The sequence below is a fragment of the Triticum urartu genome, chromosome 7 (assembly GCF_003073215.2).
Source record: "Triticum urartu cultivar G1812 chromosome 7, Tu2.1, whole genome shotgun sequence".
NCBI classification, from domain to species: Eukaryota; Viridiplantae; Streptophyta; class Magnoliopsida; order Poales; family Poaceae; genus Triticum; species Triticum urartu.
In genome coordinates, this window is record NC_053028.1 from 13,196,974 (window position 1) to 13,213,304 (window position 16,331).

The 16,331-nt window shown below is 44.8% G+C and overlaps 1 protein-coding gene across 5 annotated transcripts; it reads left to right on the top strand.

The window, feature by feature from the left end:
- The first annotated feature begins 2,373 nt into the window (after positions 1 to 2,373).
- Positions 2,374 to 6,350, top strand: LOC125519818 (probable methyltransferase PMT17). Of its 5 annotated transcripts, none has more exons than XM_048684587.1 (7): positions 2,375 to 2,575; positions 2,914 to 3,006; positions 3,347 to 4,049; positions 4,140 to 4,350; positions 4,454 to 4,751; positions 5,228 to 5,695; positions 5,858 to 6,350. In XM_048684587.1, the coding sequence occupies exons 3-7, from the start codon at positions 3,366 to 3,368 to the stop codon at positions 6,084 to 6,086; spliced, it is 1,890 nt and encodes a 629-aa protein (XP_048540544.1). In that variant the 5' UTR covers positions 2,375 to 2,575; positions 2,914 to 3,006; positions 3,347 to 3,365; the 3' UTR covers positions 6,087 to 6,350. The 5 variants fall into 5 exon arrangements, with proteins under 5 accessions (XP_048540545.1, XP_048540544.1, XP_048540546.1 ...); XM_048684589.1 differs by having other exon boundaries at positions 2,376 to 2,580; XM_048684588.1 differs by lacking the exon at positions 2,914 to 3,006 and having other exon boundaries at positions 2,374 to 2,575.
- Positions 6,351 to 16,331: the final 9,981 nt, after the last annotated feature.

Consider the following 16,331-nt stretch of genomic DNA (forward strand, 5'->3'; position numbering starts at 1 on the left):
TTTTGCACTATATAAGCACTTTTGAAAAAATTCACGGACATTTTTTGGACACACATGATTATTTCTTGAAAATTAAGTAAATTTCTTTAATCTAGGTGAATCATTTTTTTTACATTGTCATGATATATTTTTTGCAACGAGGGAATATTTCCCTAAAATTTCACATATTTTTTTTAATGTTACGAAACATTTCTTTTAAGTTGTATGCACATTTTTGAAAAACTAATTGCATTGATTTCATTGAAACATTGGAACTGTTTTTTTATTGGCGACATTTTTTTGAAAGTTATCAACCTTTATGAAAACTGTGCTAAAAAAATATATTAGGGTAATATTTTTTAAAATTCCTGGTTTAAAATTTTCTTAAGTAAATTTAAGCTTGCGAACTATATACATTTCAAATATAAAAGAGAAAAAGAAAGAAATTCAGATGTCGTTAGCCCGACGAGTCATGTCTTACTGGGCCACCCCACCATCACGCCCTGTAGCGAGGCACCGGTGTGGCTCATAGTAAGCGTCACATAGCCACGCCCGTAATTCGGGGCGTCGTTTCTTCTCGCCGTGCATGCCTTGCTCATCACGGCACACGACCCCGATGGCCCCTGTGTTGAGGATCTTTTACACAGCCCCATCAACATTCACCTTCTTCATCGTCGGTCTAGGCGGTCGTGGATTCCACTGAGCCCTGGCGTCGGGGCGTGTAAGAAGAGAGCAACTAGTTAACGAGCGCTTCTTCGGGAGCCTCACAACGATTAGCGTGACTTGGCGTGCTCTCAGCCATTTGCCATGTGTCGTATTCTGGACGTTTCTTCCAAATTTTGTTTTTCTTTAATTTTTCCGCACGCGTTTTCGGCTTTTTAAACGGTTTTTTCTGGGGGGTTTTTTGACGTTTTGGGTTTTCCCGGGTCTTCCTTAGCTTTTCGATCAAAAAAATTACAAATTTTTGTTTTGCGCGAAAAACGCGGTTTTTTTCTTTCGCAAGAATCACGTTTTTTCTTCCGCGAGAGGCACGGTTGTGCTTTAGCGAGAGTCACGGCCGTGCCTTTCGGAAACGAAAAAAAAACGCATTTTCTGTTTTTTTTTCTTTCGCGAGAGTCACGGTTTTGCTTCCGCGAGAGGTACGGTTGTGTTTTCGCGAGAGTCACGGCCGTGCATCTCGGAAAGGAAAAAAAACCGTTTTCTATTTTTTTGCGAGAGTCACGGTTTTGCTTCCGCGAGAGGCACGGTTGTGGTTTCGCGAGACTCACGGCCGTGCATCTCGGAAAGAAAAAAAAATGCGTTCTTTATTTTTTTTTCTTTCGCGAGAGTCACGGTTTTGCTTCCGCAAGAGGCACGGTTGTGCTTTCGCGAGAGTCACGGCCGTGTTTCTCATAAAGGAAAAAAAACACATTCTCCGTTTTTTTTCTTCCGTGCGAGTCACGGTTTTGCTTCCGTGAGAGGTACGATTGTACTTTCACGAGAGGCACGGCCGTGCCTCTCGGAAAGGAAAAAACAAAATGTGTTTATTGTTTTTTTTCTTTCGCGAGAGTCACGGTTTTGCTTCCGCGAGAGGCACGGTTGTGCTTTCACGGGAGTCACGGCCGTGCATCTCGGAAAGGAAAAACGCGTTCTCTATTTTTTTTTCTTTCGCGGGGGTCACGGTTTTGCTTCCGCAAGAGGTACGGTTGTGCTTTCGCGAGAGTCACAGCCGTGTATCTCGGAAAGGAAAAAAACGCATTCTCTGTGTTTTTCTCGTGATAGTCACGATTTTGCTTCCGCGAAAGGCACGGTTGTGCTTTCGCGAGAGTCACGGCCGTGCCTCTCGGAAACGGAAAAAAAAATCATGTTTTCTGTTTTTTTTATCCACGAGAGTCACGGTTTTGCTTTCACGAGAGGCACGGACGTGCCTTTTTCGAAAAGGGAAAATACCCGTGCTTTTGTCCGATTTTTTCTCTTGTTTTAATAAAGAAAGTTCGTCAAAACTTATCAACATGGGATCTGGTTTGAAAGATCTCGGAATCCAACTATGAAAACGGTTCGAGATTTGGATGCACGGTTTAAGAGATAAAACGTTTTAAATAAACGGATCTATGAAAAAAAAGAAAAACTCTCAAATTGCGACAAATGACCCGCTGCATGTGCGTCATTTGTCACGACCAGGAAAGCTGGAGTGTTCTTAGTAACAAGTACTCCTTAATTAGTGATTTCGGTGTAAGAAGGCCCAAATCTCAACAGCAAAAGAAAAATGCAAAATGGTAGAAGGCCCTGGGAAGCAAGATTGACTGGCTGGCTCACGGGCCATACGGGGTGTGGGCCGGGCTCGCGAATGGTCAGGGTAACAGCGAAGCAAACGCCAGAAAGAAATTAACTATAACTAGCCTACCCCTAAAAAAAACTATAACTAGCCTGAACACATGGTTTTACTAGATTTGGTTCCCCCCTTTCTTCTCCAACCAATCCAATTCTTCGCCGCCGCCGCCGCCGCCCTCTCGGCCGCAGGCGGTCGCCGCTGCCGGATTGCCTCCTCGCCTCGTCCGTCCGTCCGGCGACACTGCTGCACCTGCACCCAGGGGAAAGCGCCGCTTCAGGGGAAGAGGTAAGGTAACCTTATCCCACACTGGCTCACTCGCACTCTCCTCCTGTTCGTCCGAGGCAGGCCGCCGAGCTTAGGATAGGGATTTCAGGGAACCCAATCCTCATCTTTCTTGTTGGATAGATTGTCGTAGGTAGTGATTTCATCTCCATTCCCTCCCCCTGATTGAAAAAAGGAAGGATTTTTGCACGCCCAAAAGATAGATTCTTTTTCCCCTCTCCCTGAGTTGGTTCCCGCGGGCAATGGGACGATTAACTGAAAATTCATGAGCGGATTTTGGGTCCCGACTCCCAAAATCAGTGATGAGGTTCTGCTACTTTTTTTTCTTTTCTTTTTTGCAGGTTCTTTGCTTGGTTCGTTTGGCTGGAAAGGCCCATACATGTGCACTTTGCTGCACATCATTGTGTTTCTCTTCTGTCGGGAAGTAGTGTCAGGTAAGGATGATGGGTACTCATTAGCAGCAGCAAGTGCTCTTCTACACTTTCTGCAGCTGCCATTCTTGTTTAATCAGGAGCAGGGAGGGGGGAGGGAGAGCTTCTTCTGACCCCCATTATCCATTCACAGCTACCTGCTGTCACATTCCACTTTGCCTTCTCTGAATCCACAATCACATATTGAATTTAGTTGCAAAAAACCCGTCCTGGTAATGTTTCAGACTTATGGATCACCTCCGTCTCTTCTTTTCTGCAATCACACAGCGAAATTACTTTAACCCTCTGCCATGTGTTAGCACTACTGCTCCATCCATATGTGCTGAACTGCACCTTTTTGCAGGTGACAGGAACAGAGCGGGATGCGCCACCTGGAGTTCCAGAGGATGCGCGTGACGCTGGCGATCGGCGTGGTCGGCCTGTGCGCCACGGCGTACATCCTTGGCGCCTGGCAAGGCACCTCGTCCGCCATAAAGGACGCCCCCAGGCCTGTGTACGCCAAGACGCAGTGCGACGAAGCTGCCTCGCGTGCCCCCAGCAATGCGTCAGGCGCCCCCAGCGTCGCCTTGGTGACATCCTCGGGCGCCCGTCTCGATTTCCAGGCCCACCACCGGGTGGCCTTCAACGAGTCGTTGCTGGCGACGGAGATGATCCCGCCGTGTCAGCTCAAGTACAGCGAGTACACCCCTTGCCATGACCCGAGGACGGCGAGGAAGTTTCCAAAGGCGATGATGCAGTACAGGGAGAGGCACTGCCCCACAAAAGAAAAATTGTTCCGGTGCCTGATCCCTGCGCCCCCGAAGTATAAGAACCCCTTCACGTGGCCGCAGAGTCGGGATTATGCGTGGTATGATAACATCCCTCACCGGGAGCTGAGTATCGAGAAGGCCGTGCAGAATTGGATTCAGGTTGAGGGGGACAGGTTTAGGTTCCCTGGTGGTGGCACGATGTTCCCGCATGGTGCTGATGCTTATATCGATGATATCGATGCCCTCATACCGTTAACTGACGGCAACATCAGAACTGCACTTGATACTGGATGTGGGGTGAGCTTGCTTGACAAATTTGTATGATATTGTTTCTTATCTCTGAAGGTTTTAGGGTCTTAGGATGGAAGCATTCTGGCTGTTTTTCAGGTGGCAAGTTGGGGTGCTTTTCTTCTGAAGAGGGGCATCATCACCATGTCATTTGCACCAAGGGATTCGCACGAGGCACAGGTACAGTTTGCGTTAGAGAGGGGAGTGCCGGCTATGATTGGAGTAATGGCAACCGATAGAATCCCATATCCTGCTAGAGCATTTGACATGGCGCACTGCTCTAGATGTTTGATCCCATGGAACAAGCTCGGTATGTTTTTCATGACATTGTTTCAGATTTTAGTTACATTGCACTGGACACATGTTCAATGAATGTATAAGTAGAGCTTATGTTTTATCATTCTTGTCAACAGACGGTTTATATCTGGTTGAAGTAGACAGAGTTCTAAGACCAGGAGGCTACTGGATCCTCTCTGGGCCTCCAATCCGTTGGAAGAAGCACTACAAGGGGTGGCAAAGAACAGAGGAAGACCTGAAGCAAGAGCAAGATGAGATTGAGGACCTAGCAAAGCGCCTCTGCTGGAAGAAGGTGGTAGAGAAAGATGACCTTGCTGTATGGCAGAAACCTATCAACCATATGGAGTGTGCTAATAATCGGAATGCCGACGAAACTCCGCAGTTCTGCAACAGCAGTGATGTGGACACTGCTTGGTAAGATTTCTGTTATGCTTTCTCTGAGTATTGTACTTTTTGTACGCTTGCAGTACCTCATTGTCTGTAGTTCCGAAAAAACCTCTATTTCTGGCTGTTCTGAAATATATAGCCTGGTTTGTTTAGCAAGATTATCCTTGTATGAACCTCATGCTATAAATCATAGCTTGAATTTCCTATTTCCTATTCTTTGAAAAAGAAAGTAGTTTATCAGGTTTCACTAACATCATTCTGAATGGTGTCTTCTTAAGTGAAACTAAGTATGAGTTTATCTCTTGTGTCAGTTTTGGAAACATTATACAATATTTTCTCTGGCTTATGGCTCAGTTCACTTACAATCGTACAATAACTCGACATTGTAGCAACCTAGCAGCACACTAGTACAGTCATAAATGCTTAGACCTCAAGGCCATCACAATGCATTCTCTGTTATTTTCCTGATCAGAAAAACACAAACTGACTGTGTGACCACATAGGTACAAGAAGATGGAGACATGCATATCTCCTCTGCCGGAAGTGCAAACCGAGGAAGAAGCTGCTGGCGGAGCCCTCGAGAAATGGCCAGAAAGAGCATCCGCAGTTCCGCCGAGAATAAACCGAGGTTCAGTTTCAGGCATCACCCCTGAGAAGTTCGAAGAGGACAAGAAGTTGTGGGCAGAGCGAGCGGACCACTACAAGAAACTGGTCCCGCCACTGGCCAAGGGGCGATACAGGAACGTGATGGACATGGATGCGGGGATGGGGGGTTTTGCTGCTGCGCTGATGGAGTATCCACTCTGGGTGATGAATGTGGTGCCTTCAGGTTCTGCTCCTGATGCCCTCGGTGTTATCTACGAGCGGGGGTTCATCGGGACATTCCATGACTGGTGTGAGGCTTTCTCGACGTATCCCAGGACGTATGACCTCATCCATGCTGATAAAGTGTTCAGCTTTTATCAGGATAGGTAATGCAAATAACCGATTGTTTGAGTTCTGTCGTCATGTATTCCTTTTCTGCTCCAATTTCATGCTTGTGTTTTGGTTGTTATAAGGAAGTTCAGATTAAGCAAGTGGAGACACTAATGATCAAACTGTAATGTTGAACAAATTTTTTACAATGGTTACAGGTGTGACATAACATACATTCTCCTGGAGATGGACCGGATTCTGCGGCCTGAAGGGACGGTGATCTTCAGGGACACCGTGGAGATGTTAGTGAAGATACAAGCCATCACCAATGGCATGAGATGGAAGAGCCAGATCATGGATCATGAATCCGGGCCGTTCAACCCTGAGAAGATCCTTGTGGCCGTCAAAACTTACTGGACCGCGGAGCCTGCCCAAAAGCAGCAATAGCTATCGCCTTCCTCAGTGTTGTTCTATGTCGTCTGCTGCTAAAGTTCAAACAGAAAACCTTTCTGTTGAGTCTTCATTGACTGTTCTCTTAGCTTCAGGATATATCTGTATATAGTAGGTGGGAATTCGCTGTATCATCATCGGTTTAATTTTGCGGTCTCTGACTCGTGAGCTGTGAGTGTGACACGGTGCTACACGATGGTATTCAGCAACCGTTCCAAGAGGATATTCACTTATAGTTTTGAGAAAGCTGGATCAGATGAATGTGCTTCTGTCCGAATCATTCGCTTTTTTTTCAGTCTGAGCAATTTTCATCCCAAGAAAGGGCAGACCAAACGATCTTTTGAGCAGAGGTGCAGAATCCAAGCCCGAAACATCTGTTCAAAAACTGACACGCAGCTGGCCAAAAGAAAGGCTCGATTCATGAACCAAATCTGAACTATATTCGACTGAATGTTTCGCTTTTGCGCAGAAAGTTCGGACTAAAAGAGGAGGCCCAGGAAGAATGTATGATAAACCAAGCTGAATGTGCTGGTTGCGGAACTATTTGTTCTTCAAAATCCAAACAATCTTCAACAGGAAAGAGAACAAGACTGAACTTTGTGTTGGGAAATGACTCAATCTTCAACAGTTCATCATCTGAGTGAGACCTATTAGAAGAAGATTCTAGTCACTGGTCACCCGAAATGACAGGCAGCCGGCAGCATGAAGAGTATCACTACTACTACTACTATCTTTTTTAGAAACACTACTACTACGAAAATCCGCATGGGCTCAGATGCTCCCGCTTAGAATGGCAGCACAGCAAAATTATCCACGCAACTCATCAGTACAATTGCAGATTTCCATATAATTAACAGTCATGATATAGTAATAACATTTCATGTTCCATCAACCGAATACAAAGTAAGCTTGGTTTATATATTGTTCATCACACACTCACCACGCAGGATTTACAAATCTGGGTTGATGCACAGCCCGGCATACACAACCATTTTATTAAGAACCAACCAGCTTGATCAACTGTGAACAGCACACCAAGCTGGAGTTATAAACCAAAAAAGCAATCCAGTGCCCGCTTGACAATCACACACCAATCCAATCCAATCAAGCACACCCACATCAGGTATATATGTATCCTGTTGAAGAAAGCACACCATTTATATCCTCCATGCGCAAGTACGTGGCAACACCCTCACCATACCGCAGATGGAGCTTGCAACAAACACACTTCACTGCCAAAACAGACACTGAAAATGGGAAACAAACACTCCAGACTCCAGAGAGCCGTGATGAAATCACAACTTGATTGTAACAGAGATAGACTGATCCCTTTCCATGCTCCAGATTACCTAGGAAACAAGGAATGGAAATGGAAAGTATCAATTTATGAGATTTAATGACACTAGATATAGTTTGCTCAATCTATCTATGCACATAATGCAACCCATGCCAAATGAATCATACTTTAGAACAGAGACCCTCAGGAGGGTCTTCTTGAAGCAATCCAAATAACTATTGCTGGGTTGATGTCATCCATGATGGCGTAACCAACCACGCCGGCAGCTTCTTGGTGCAATGAACCATACAGTAGTTGACTCACATCTTTCTTGAACCAGTAATTCAAAATAATTGTTCTGAAACAAGAAGATTAATTTCTCTTTTCTCTCTTAAGACCTGAAACCCTCCATAACCGCTCCATAACAGTTTTCCGGAAGCATAGGGTCCAAATTCACGATTAGGAATGCCACACCCTGCCAGATCAATGTCTTCTTCTCCATAATGAAAAATCTTCAGAAATCTTTCATTTCCTAGAGAAGCATTGATCTCACCTGCGATGCTTGGTATCTCTACTATGGAGTTGACGTCTATCCCTCGAAAATCATCGTCCTCATCTTGCTTATGAAACACGGGCATTAAATGGCAAAGGTTTAACTCCTCCGCGATTGCCCTCTGCACGGCTCTTCTACTTTTCCACTGAAAACAATCTACATGGATAATTTTGCCAAACTGCTCTCTCGTGTCAGGATCACTTCTTCCGGATTTCGGCTGTGGCTTTAAGAAGAGCAGATGCTCCTACACTGCAGCTTTCCCAACCACCAAAGAAAAATGATTTTAGCTCTGTAATCTGTTTCTAATGTGAGGAGATCAAGCAGCACACTGGGGGAGTCATCAAAATTGGTGTGGTGGGAATGAGCATTTGTTAGATATGACTTCTGCAGTACATATAGCGTTAACATTTGTAGTAGGAACTCCCTCCGTCCCAAAATAAGTGTCATCGATTTAGTACAACTTTCTACAGGAGTGCATCTTATACATGAATGAATTGGGACGATGAATGACGCGATGTTGAATATAAGGTCAGTTGAGTAACCTATAGATGTTCAAAAGAATTATTCTTCTTTTAGATAATAATATAATACTAGTAGGTAAATATTCCGTCAAATGGGTAACTAAATATTTTCCCATTATCAATGCAGGTGTTCTATACCAAAAGCAAACCAAATTGCAATGCTTGTCCAATGAGAAGCGAATGTAGGCATTAAGCAAGACATTCACAACTTATATTCGATCCTTGCACCAAACTGCCTTATGTTGATTGAGATTTGTGAGACAAATATTAGTTTCACTCAGAACACAACTTATTTCTAACTAGTTGGTTCTATTAGTTTTGATAAACATCATTTTTCTTTCTTTTGTGCAGCTAAAACTTATCTTGGATTCTTGGTCTTAACTTGGAACTCCTATTTTTGTGTACTTATTGATTTGTAAAATTCTTGATCTTCTGAATTTTCCTCTGTTTTCCCGATTCCTTTTGATGAAGTGAGTGGTAGCATGCCCACTCTAAATTCTACTATCTGATTTGTGGCTTGAGGAAAGTACACAGGAAAAGGATTTTCACACTAACAACTCTAACCCAATTATCGAGGAGCCAGTAAGTCCAGCACAGGAAGAACATTCAAACACTTTGGAAAATGATATTGAAGATTATGATCCAGATACTGGGTTAAATGCTCAGTATATGGATCATAATCTTCAACAGCATTTTCCAATGTTTCTGAATGTTCTTTCTGTGCTGGACTGGCTAGCTCCTCGATAATTGGCTCTGAGTTGTTAGCGCTAAAAACCATTCACTGTGTACTTTCACCAAGCTTTTCTCATGAGGCGCAGAAAGTGCAAGCCATGCACTTCACTAACAGGAATCTAGAAAACAAAAAAAAATTCAGAAGGACAAGAAAATTCGCAAATCAATAATAATTAATAAGTACACAAAAGTAAGAGCACCTATTTAAGACCAAGAATCCAAGATAAGTCTTGGCTACACAAAAGAAAATAAAAATGATGTGTAGAAACTAAAATAGCCATTGGGTTATTAGCGGATTATATTTTGAGTGGAAATAATGTGTCTCACAAATTTCAACCAAAGCAGCTTGGTGCAAGGACCAAATATAAGTTTTGAATGCATTGTGGAGGCACTTGCGAAATGCCTACATTCATTTCTCAATGGATAGGCATTGTAATTTGGTTTCTTTTGGAACAGAAGACCTTAATTGATTGATGACTATTTATTTATCCTTTCTAAGGAATATTTATGCACTAGTTCATAAAGAGAACCAATTCATCTTTAGATCCTATGAATATTGTTTAATATGCTATATACTTTAGTTATTATTTGTACATGATGATTTATAGAGATTGAAATTTACTTGGAAAGAAATCATTTGAAATTATCTCTACATTTATTTGTACATATCATTTGCTAGTAAAAAAACAAGCTCACAAATTTGAAATTATATTACTATACTCACAGTTTTTATTGATCAAGATTACACCTACGAGGCCAAAGGTAAAGCGAAAAGATGAAACTGCCAGCTTAATATCGGTAGGGAAGTACTTAAGAACAGTGCATTAATCATGCCGTCTTAATAGCTTTACACATGTTACAATCATGTGAGGAAATTAATAAGCATCTACCATATCCAGAGTGGAGGAGGATGGAAGAAGTTTGAGAGGAATATCAGCTAAAACAGTATCTCTAGCGCTAAAATAAGAATATATAGTGCAAAATCATGACAGATTTAACACGTCACTGAAAAATATGTAGAAAGGTGTGAGAGATGATATAATAGAGAGAAAGTGACAAATAGTATAATAAAGCGAATTAGTGCCTTTTGTCTACAATAATATAAATAAAATAACTATGCCATGCAGACCTCTGCTTATACCAAAGTATTTAACCAGTAGCTAAATCCATTGTCGCGAAGTATGAACAACTCTCAATTTAGGCATAGCCTTATTCTAATAGAAGAAAACTGAAATGATACAGTAACAAATCTATTATAATTCTGATAACCAAAATTACGAGACGTCTTGACTTCACCATTATACTCACTGGCTGAACACATCTGTATAGCAAAAGGTCAATAAGTGTACCGGAAACATTATGAACCTCATTTTTGTTCCGTGCAATGCATACATGTGATGGGCTCAAAAACAGTAGACAGTTCAGAAAACCCAGCTGGTCCAAAAATGAGCATGGAATAAGATCTTATCTCAGAGTCTAATCACTCTCTACTTCATTGAGGAAGAATTAGTATGTCTTGGTGAGTCGAAGCAAACAACTGAAAGAAACAACTTTTTCATGGTTTGAGTGCAAGAATCAGCTTACATATCACAATAATAAGACCATGACAAAGAATCTCCTGGTACCATCTTTCATAATTGCAGTCACTTGCCATTGTGTGCTACAGCCATGAAAAAAAATGATAATAAGAAAGATTAAAAGAAAAACTAAGAAAGAAATCACTCTTAAATAAAACAGTAAATTGCAAGATCCTTACAGCCTCATGAGTTCAATCCCGTGGCGGTGGCTTAGACAGAATTATTAGTACAAATCCAAATTATGGGCTTAATAAGTCAATGGCGAGAGATTAGACACATAGGATTAGTGCAAAACAAACAGACATGTGGTAATAGATTAGTAACCAGAAAACAAGCGACTAAAACCAACATAGGACAAGTAAAGGAACATATATCAATATTAGATGGAGATCTTGTTTTATGTTTTATATGTGCACACTGAACAAAGAAAAAACAGCAACGAAAAACATAACCATCTGATGTAGAATCTTTGACTTGATGGGAACAAATCTTAAAATTAGAAACACATATTCAACAACGGCAGCAGCACACAAAACATACAGGCATTAAGCATACAGCAGCAGCGGTGGCATACAAAGCTACACATAATCAAATTTACAGCTGCAGCGGCGGGCGGCACACAAAGCTACACATAATCAAATTTACAGCTGCAGCGGCGGGCGGCACACAAAGCTACAAATAATCAAATTTACAGCAGCAGCAGCATACAACTTTCAATCTACAACAGCAGTAGCAGCAGCAGAAGCATACAAATTTCAATCTACAACAGCAGCAGCACATCCGTTGCCGTGGAGGGAGGAGAGCAATAGCAACATCAAGCAGTGTACGGAGCAATTGGTAGGGAGGAGCAACAGCACACCTTGCTTCTTGGGGACGCATGGACAGAGGAGGAGCAGGAGACAGCGGCATCGATAGTAGGGGAGGCAACGGAGATGGCTCCCTCTGTCCATGGCCTCCCAGGCGGAGGAGGCAACTACATGGACGACGGGAGCTACCCGTCCTTCCAAATCTGACGCACGAGCTCGACGGGAAAGCAGCAGCGCAACCGGCAGGCGGGGAGGAGGGAGAGGGGAGGGGTGGCGTCCATAAGGACGGTAGAGGCGTAGAAGAAGGGCTAGGGTTAGGGTTAGGGGAGAGGAGGGAAGCGAGGATAATCGCCGAAACGGTCTATCTATATCTATTTATCGGTACCCATCTCCTGGGCCGTGGCGCGTGCATGACCAAACTGCCCCTTGCGGGGGCATGGATATTACCAAGGAATGCAATTGAAAATTCATCTCGCCGCCCATAACGACCGGCAAAAGATCCAACGTCCCGGATGATCCAAACCCGAGATTGGATGGATAGTATCGCAGAAGAAATCTGATCGGACGGGCATGAGTCTCTGAGCTTTGTGAGAGCTTCATTTCGTTCCTGGTCTTTAGAGCATCTCCAGCCGTTCGCTCCTCAGGACGCATAAAAATCACCCTCTAGTAAAGCAAGCATGGAGAATACTTGATAATCCAACCAGCCTGTGTGCGCGTGTGCTTAAAGCACGATACTTCCCTAACGAGGAGTTTTTAACGGCGGGCTGTCCAACTAGTGCATCCAAGACATGGAAAGCAATTATACAAGGAAGAGAGATGCTAAAGAAGGGACTTATCCAGAGAATTGGTAATGGAGAGACCACCGAGGTGTGGCATGATCATTGGATAGACGGGACAATATCCATGAAACCGATGGGAGCACTTGAGCCAAATTCAGTTCAGCTGGTGTCGGACCTGTTAGATCCGACGACAAATCAATAGAATACGGAGTTGATTCGGAGCATCTTCTATGCACCCGACGCGGTAGCTATTTTTGCCATGGCAAGACCGCGGGTAGGAGGTGCAGATGTGTGGGCATGGGCCAGGGAGAAATCAGGCCTTTTCACTGTCAGATCGGCGTATAGGCATGAGATGGAGACTAAAAGTCAGGTGACTGAAGCTTCTGGTTCATCATCAGGTGATACGGCCATTTGGAAGGCATTGTGGAAAATCAACGTGCTCCTCAAAATCCGGGTGTTTTGGTGGCGCGTGCTAAAGAATTTTTTGCCGTCCTATGGGGAGCTTCAAAGGCGGCATATTAAGCAGCTACCTCACTGCCCGATGTGTGGACATGATAATGAAATGCTGTTTCACTCGTTAATGGAATGTGAACATGCAAGACGTTTTTGGGAGTCAGCAGAACGATTTTTTGGTATAGATATACCAAGACTACACCCTGAGACTTGGGCTCGAGATCTTTTAGATCATCGGTTTGACAAAAAGGAAGTGGCAGCTATTATGATCACCGTGATGTGGGCTGTGTGGCATTCCAGGAACAACTATACTCATGGGGAGTTGGTGTACCAGCCGATCAAATCAATGGTGATCATTGAAGAGATTATCAGGGCGCTTGAGATACCTGAGAGGCAGAAGTCCAAAATTACTGCCCGTCTGAGGTGGCTACCACCGGATGAGGGATGGATAAAACTCAATGCAGATGGTGCGACGGATATGGGGCAAATGCGTGGAGGAGCAGGCTTTATTGCTCGAGATCATAATGGAGTTTTTGTTAGAGCGGGAGGTACAAGATATGACGGGGTTCTTGATCCATTATCCATTGAGGTATTTGCATGCAAAGATGTGATCAATATGGCGCTAGATATGGGCGTGCAGAAAGTAGTCTTGGAAACAGATTGTCAAGAGATCCAGCGGTTGTGGGAGCTACCTCAGAAGTCGTCGTGTTTTCACTTGATCATGGAGATGAAGAATCTATCTTCTTTTTTTCAGGGATTCGAGCTACGGTTTGCAGGCCGCCAGTCTAATATGGTGGCACACCGTCTAGCTAGGCATTCGTTACAACTTTCTGTTTCTATAATTATGTATGATACAATCCCTGGGTGGCTGACTGATTGTTTGCAGTCAGACATGCTGGCGCCTAATGAATAAAGAGCTGGAGGGCGTTTAGCTTCAAAAAAAAAGGAGGCGAGCCGGCGATACAATCGACGTTAGGGGCGGAGTCGTCACCCCCAGGCGCCGATATTGGCCCACTTTTCAGCCCCATTTCGGCGAATAAAGGGCCCATATGGGCGACAATAGGCCCATATTCGGCGTGGTTCGCCGTTGTTCGCCGTTTAATTATGCACATAATTTTTTATCACATATTTCATCACAGAAATATCAAATACTTCAACAAAATAGTACAACAACAAATAGTTCAATACAAATTATATAGTTCAACAAATAAAAACTCATATTTCATCACACGTCGCGCCCGGCGTCGCCCTTGAGCCTCCATAGATGCTCTATCAGATCTTGCTGCAGTTGATGATGCATCTGTGGGTCTCGGATCTCCTGACGCATACTGAGATAGACAGTCCAGGTTGCCGGTAGCTAGTGATCAACTTCGGCTAGAGGACTCTGCCTGTAGTATGGTTCAGTGTCAAACACTGGGTCTTCTTGCTCGCTCTCGATGATCAGGTTGTGCAAGATGACACAGCAAGTCATAATATTCCACGTTTGATCTTTCGACCATGTCTGAGCAGGGTACCGGACAACAGCAAATCGAGATTGGAGCACACCAAATACCCGCTCGACATCCTTCCTGCAAGCCTCCTGAACCTTCGCAAACCAGGCGTTCTTGCCTCCTGGCACAGGGTTTGAGATCGTCTTCACAAATGTCGACCGTCTCGGATAGATGCCATTAGCTAGATAGTACCCCTTGTTGTAGTGCCGCCCATTGATCTCGAAGTTCAACGGAGAAGAATGACCTTCAACAAGCTTGGCAAAGACAGGAGAACACTGCAGCACGTTGATGTCATTGTGAGTTCTTGGCATACCAAAGAAGGAGTGACAAATCCAGACGTCATGTGTGGCCACCGCCTCAAGTACCACACTGCAACCGCCTTTGGTGCCTTTGTACATCCCCTGCCAAGCAAATGGGCAATTCTTCCATTTCCAATGCATGCAGTCGATGCTTCCAAGCATCCCAGGAAATCCTCTTGCTGCATTCTGTGCTAGGATCCGAGCAGTGTCTTCCGCATTGGGTGTTCTCAAGTATTGCGGTCCAAACACTGCCACCACTGCCCGACAGAACTTGTAGAAACACTCTATGCTAGTGGACTCGGCCATGCGCCCATAGTCGTCGAGTGAATCACCGGAAGCTCCGTATGCAAGCATCCTCATCGCTGTCGTGCACTTCTGGATGGAGGTGAATCCAAGGGCGCCGGTGCAATCCATCTTGCACTTGAAGTAGTTGTCGAACTCCCGGATGGAATTCACAATCCTGAGGAAGAGCTTTCGGCTCATCCGATAACGGCGCCAAAATGTTTTCTCGCCGTGAAGTGGAGCATCGGCGAAGTAGTCGGAGTAGAGCATGCAGTAGCCTTCGAGACGATGCCGGTTCTTTGCTTTCACCCGCCCCGGCGCCGAGCCACCTTGCCGCGGCTTTTCATTGCTCGCCAGCAGCTGGGCGAGGGCGGCGAGCACCATGAGATGCTCTTCTTCCTGGACGTCGGCCTCGGCTTCCTCCTCCAGCAGCGCGGCGAGCGCTTCCTCGTCATCCGAGTCCATCGCCGAGGCAGGCAAATCGCCGAACACCTTGCGCCCGGTGGGCGTGTCCCCGCTGCTAAACTACCCCTCCGCGGCCGGAAAAGGCCGCCGGAAACACCCAACTGCTGTTGGAGGGGCTGCCGCGGCGAAGCTCTGCTATTTTTCCGGCGTGGAATGGCTATCTAGTGGTGAAAGGCGGCGGGATATAGCTACTGGCGGCCGAGGGTGCGGGGGGTGGGAGGCGAGTCGGGGAAGAAAACCTTGACTTTTCCCCTGACGGCGTGGGCCAGCCGCGCTTTTCCCTTGCGCCGGAGCCCCCAACTGCCCCCCAGTGTGCCGGGTTCGGCCTGTGACCGCCGGACGGAAAAAAGGCCCGAGCCGGCGTTTTTCAGCGTCCTGGGGGCGCGACTGAGCCGTTTTTTCGGCGCCGGCGCGGCAAAAACACCTGGAGAGAGCCTGTTGGGGACGCGGCTGGAGATGCTCTTACTGCTGAGATGCACAAAATAACTGATTCATATGTCCTCGTCCCCCCCCCCCCACCATGTCACAATTCATGAGAGGATAGCTTTGAAAGAAAAGAAAAGGAAGAAAAAAATGCACTTTTGTAATATTGGATGTTAGATGTGTGAGTAACTAAATATTGTCGTGTGCCTGTGTGGTCTAGTTGCGATCGTTGCACTTGCTAACAAGATCAAATTTTGAACAAACGACTCCTTAAGAAAAAAACCACATGTCACAATTCACGAGAGGATAGCTAGCAAGGAGAGATCGAGGTACTAACTACGTAGTATGAACCACCCATTTTGATCTTCTTCAAAGAAAGTAGCTAGTTACTAGTGCTACCAGCAGCAGAAGAAGAAAACGATGATGACCGGGGGAAGTGGATCCTCTAAAGTTAAGGAGGAAAGTCACCTAAGCTATAGTTCAATTTAGTGCAACGAAGAAGGAAAGTCAGAGACATCGTAGCAAATAATGTAATTATCTACTGTAGCAGGTTATGTGGGTGGTTACTGTTCATGTAAATAAATTT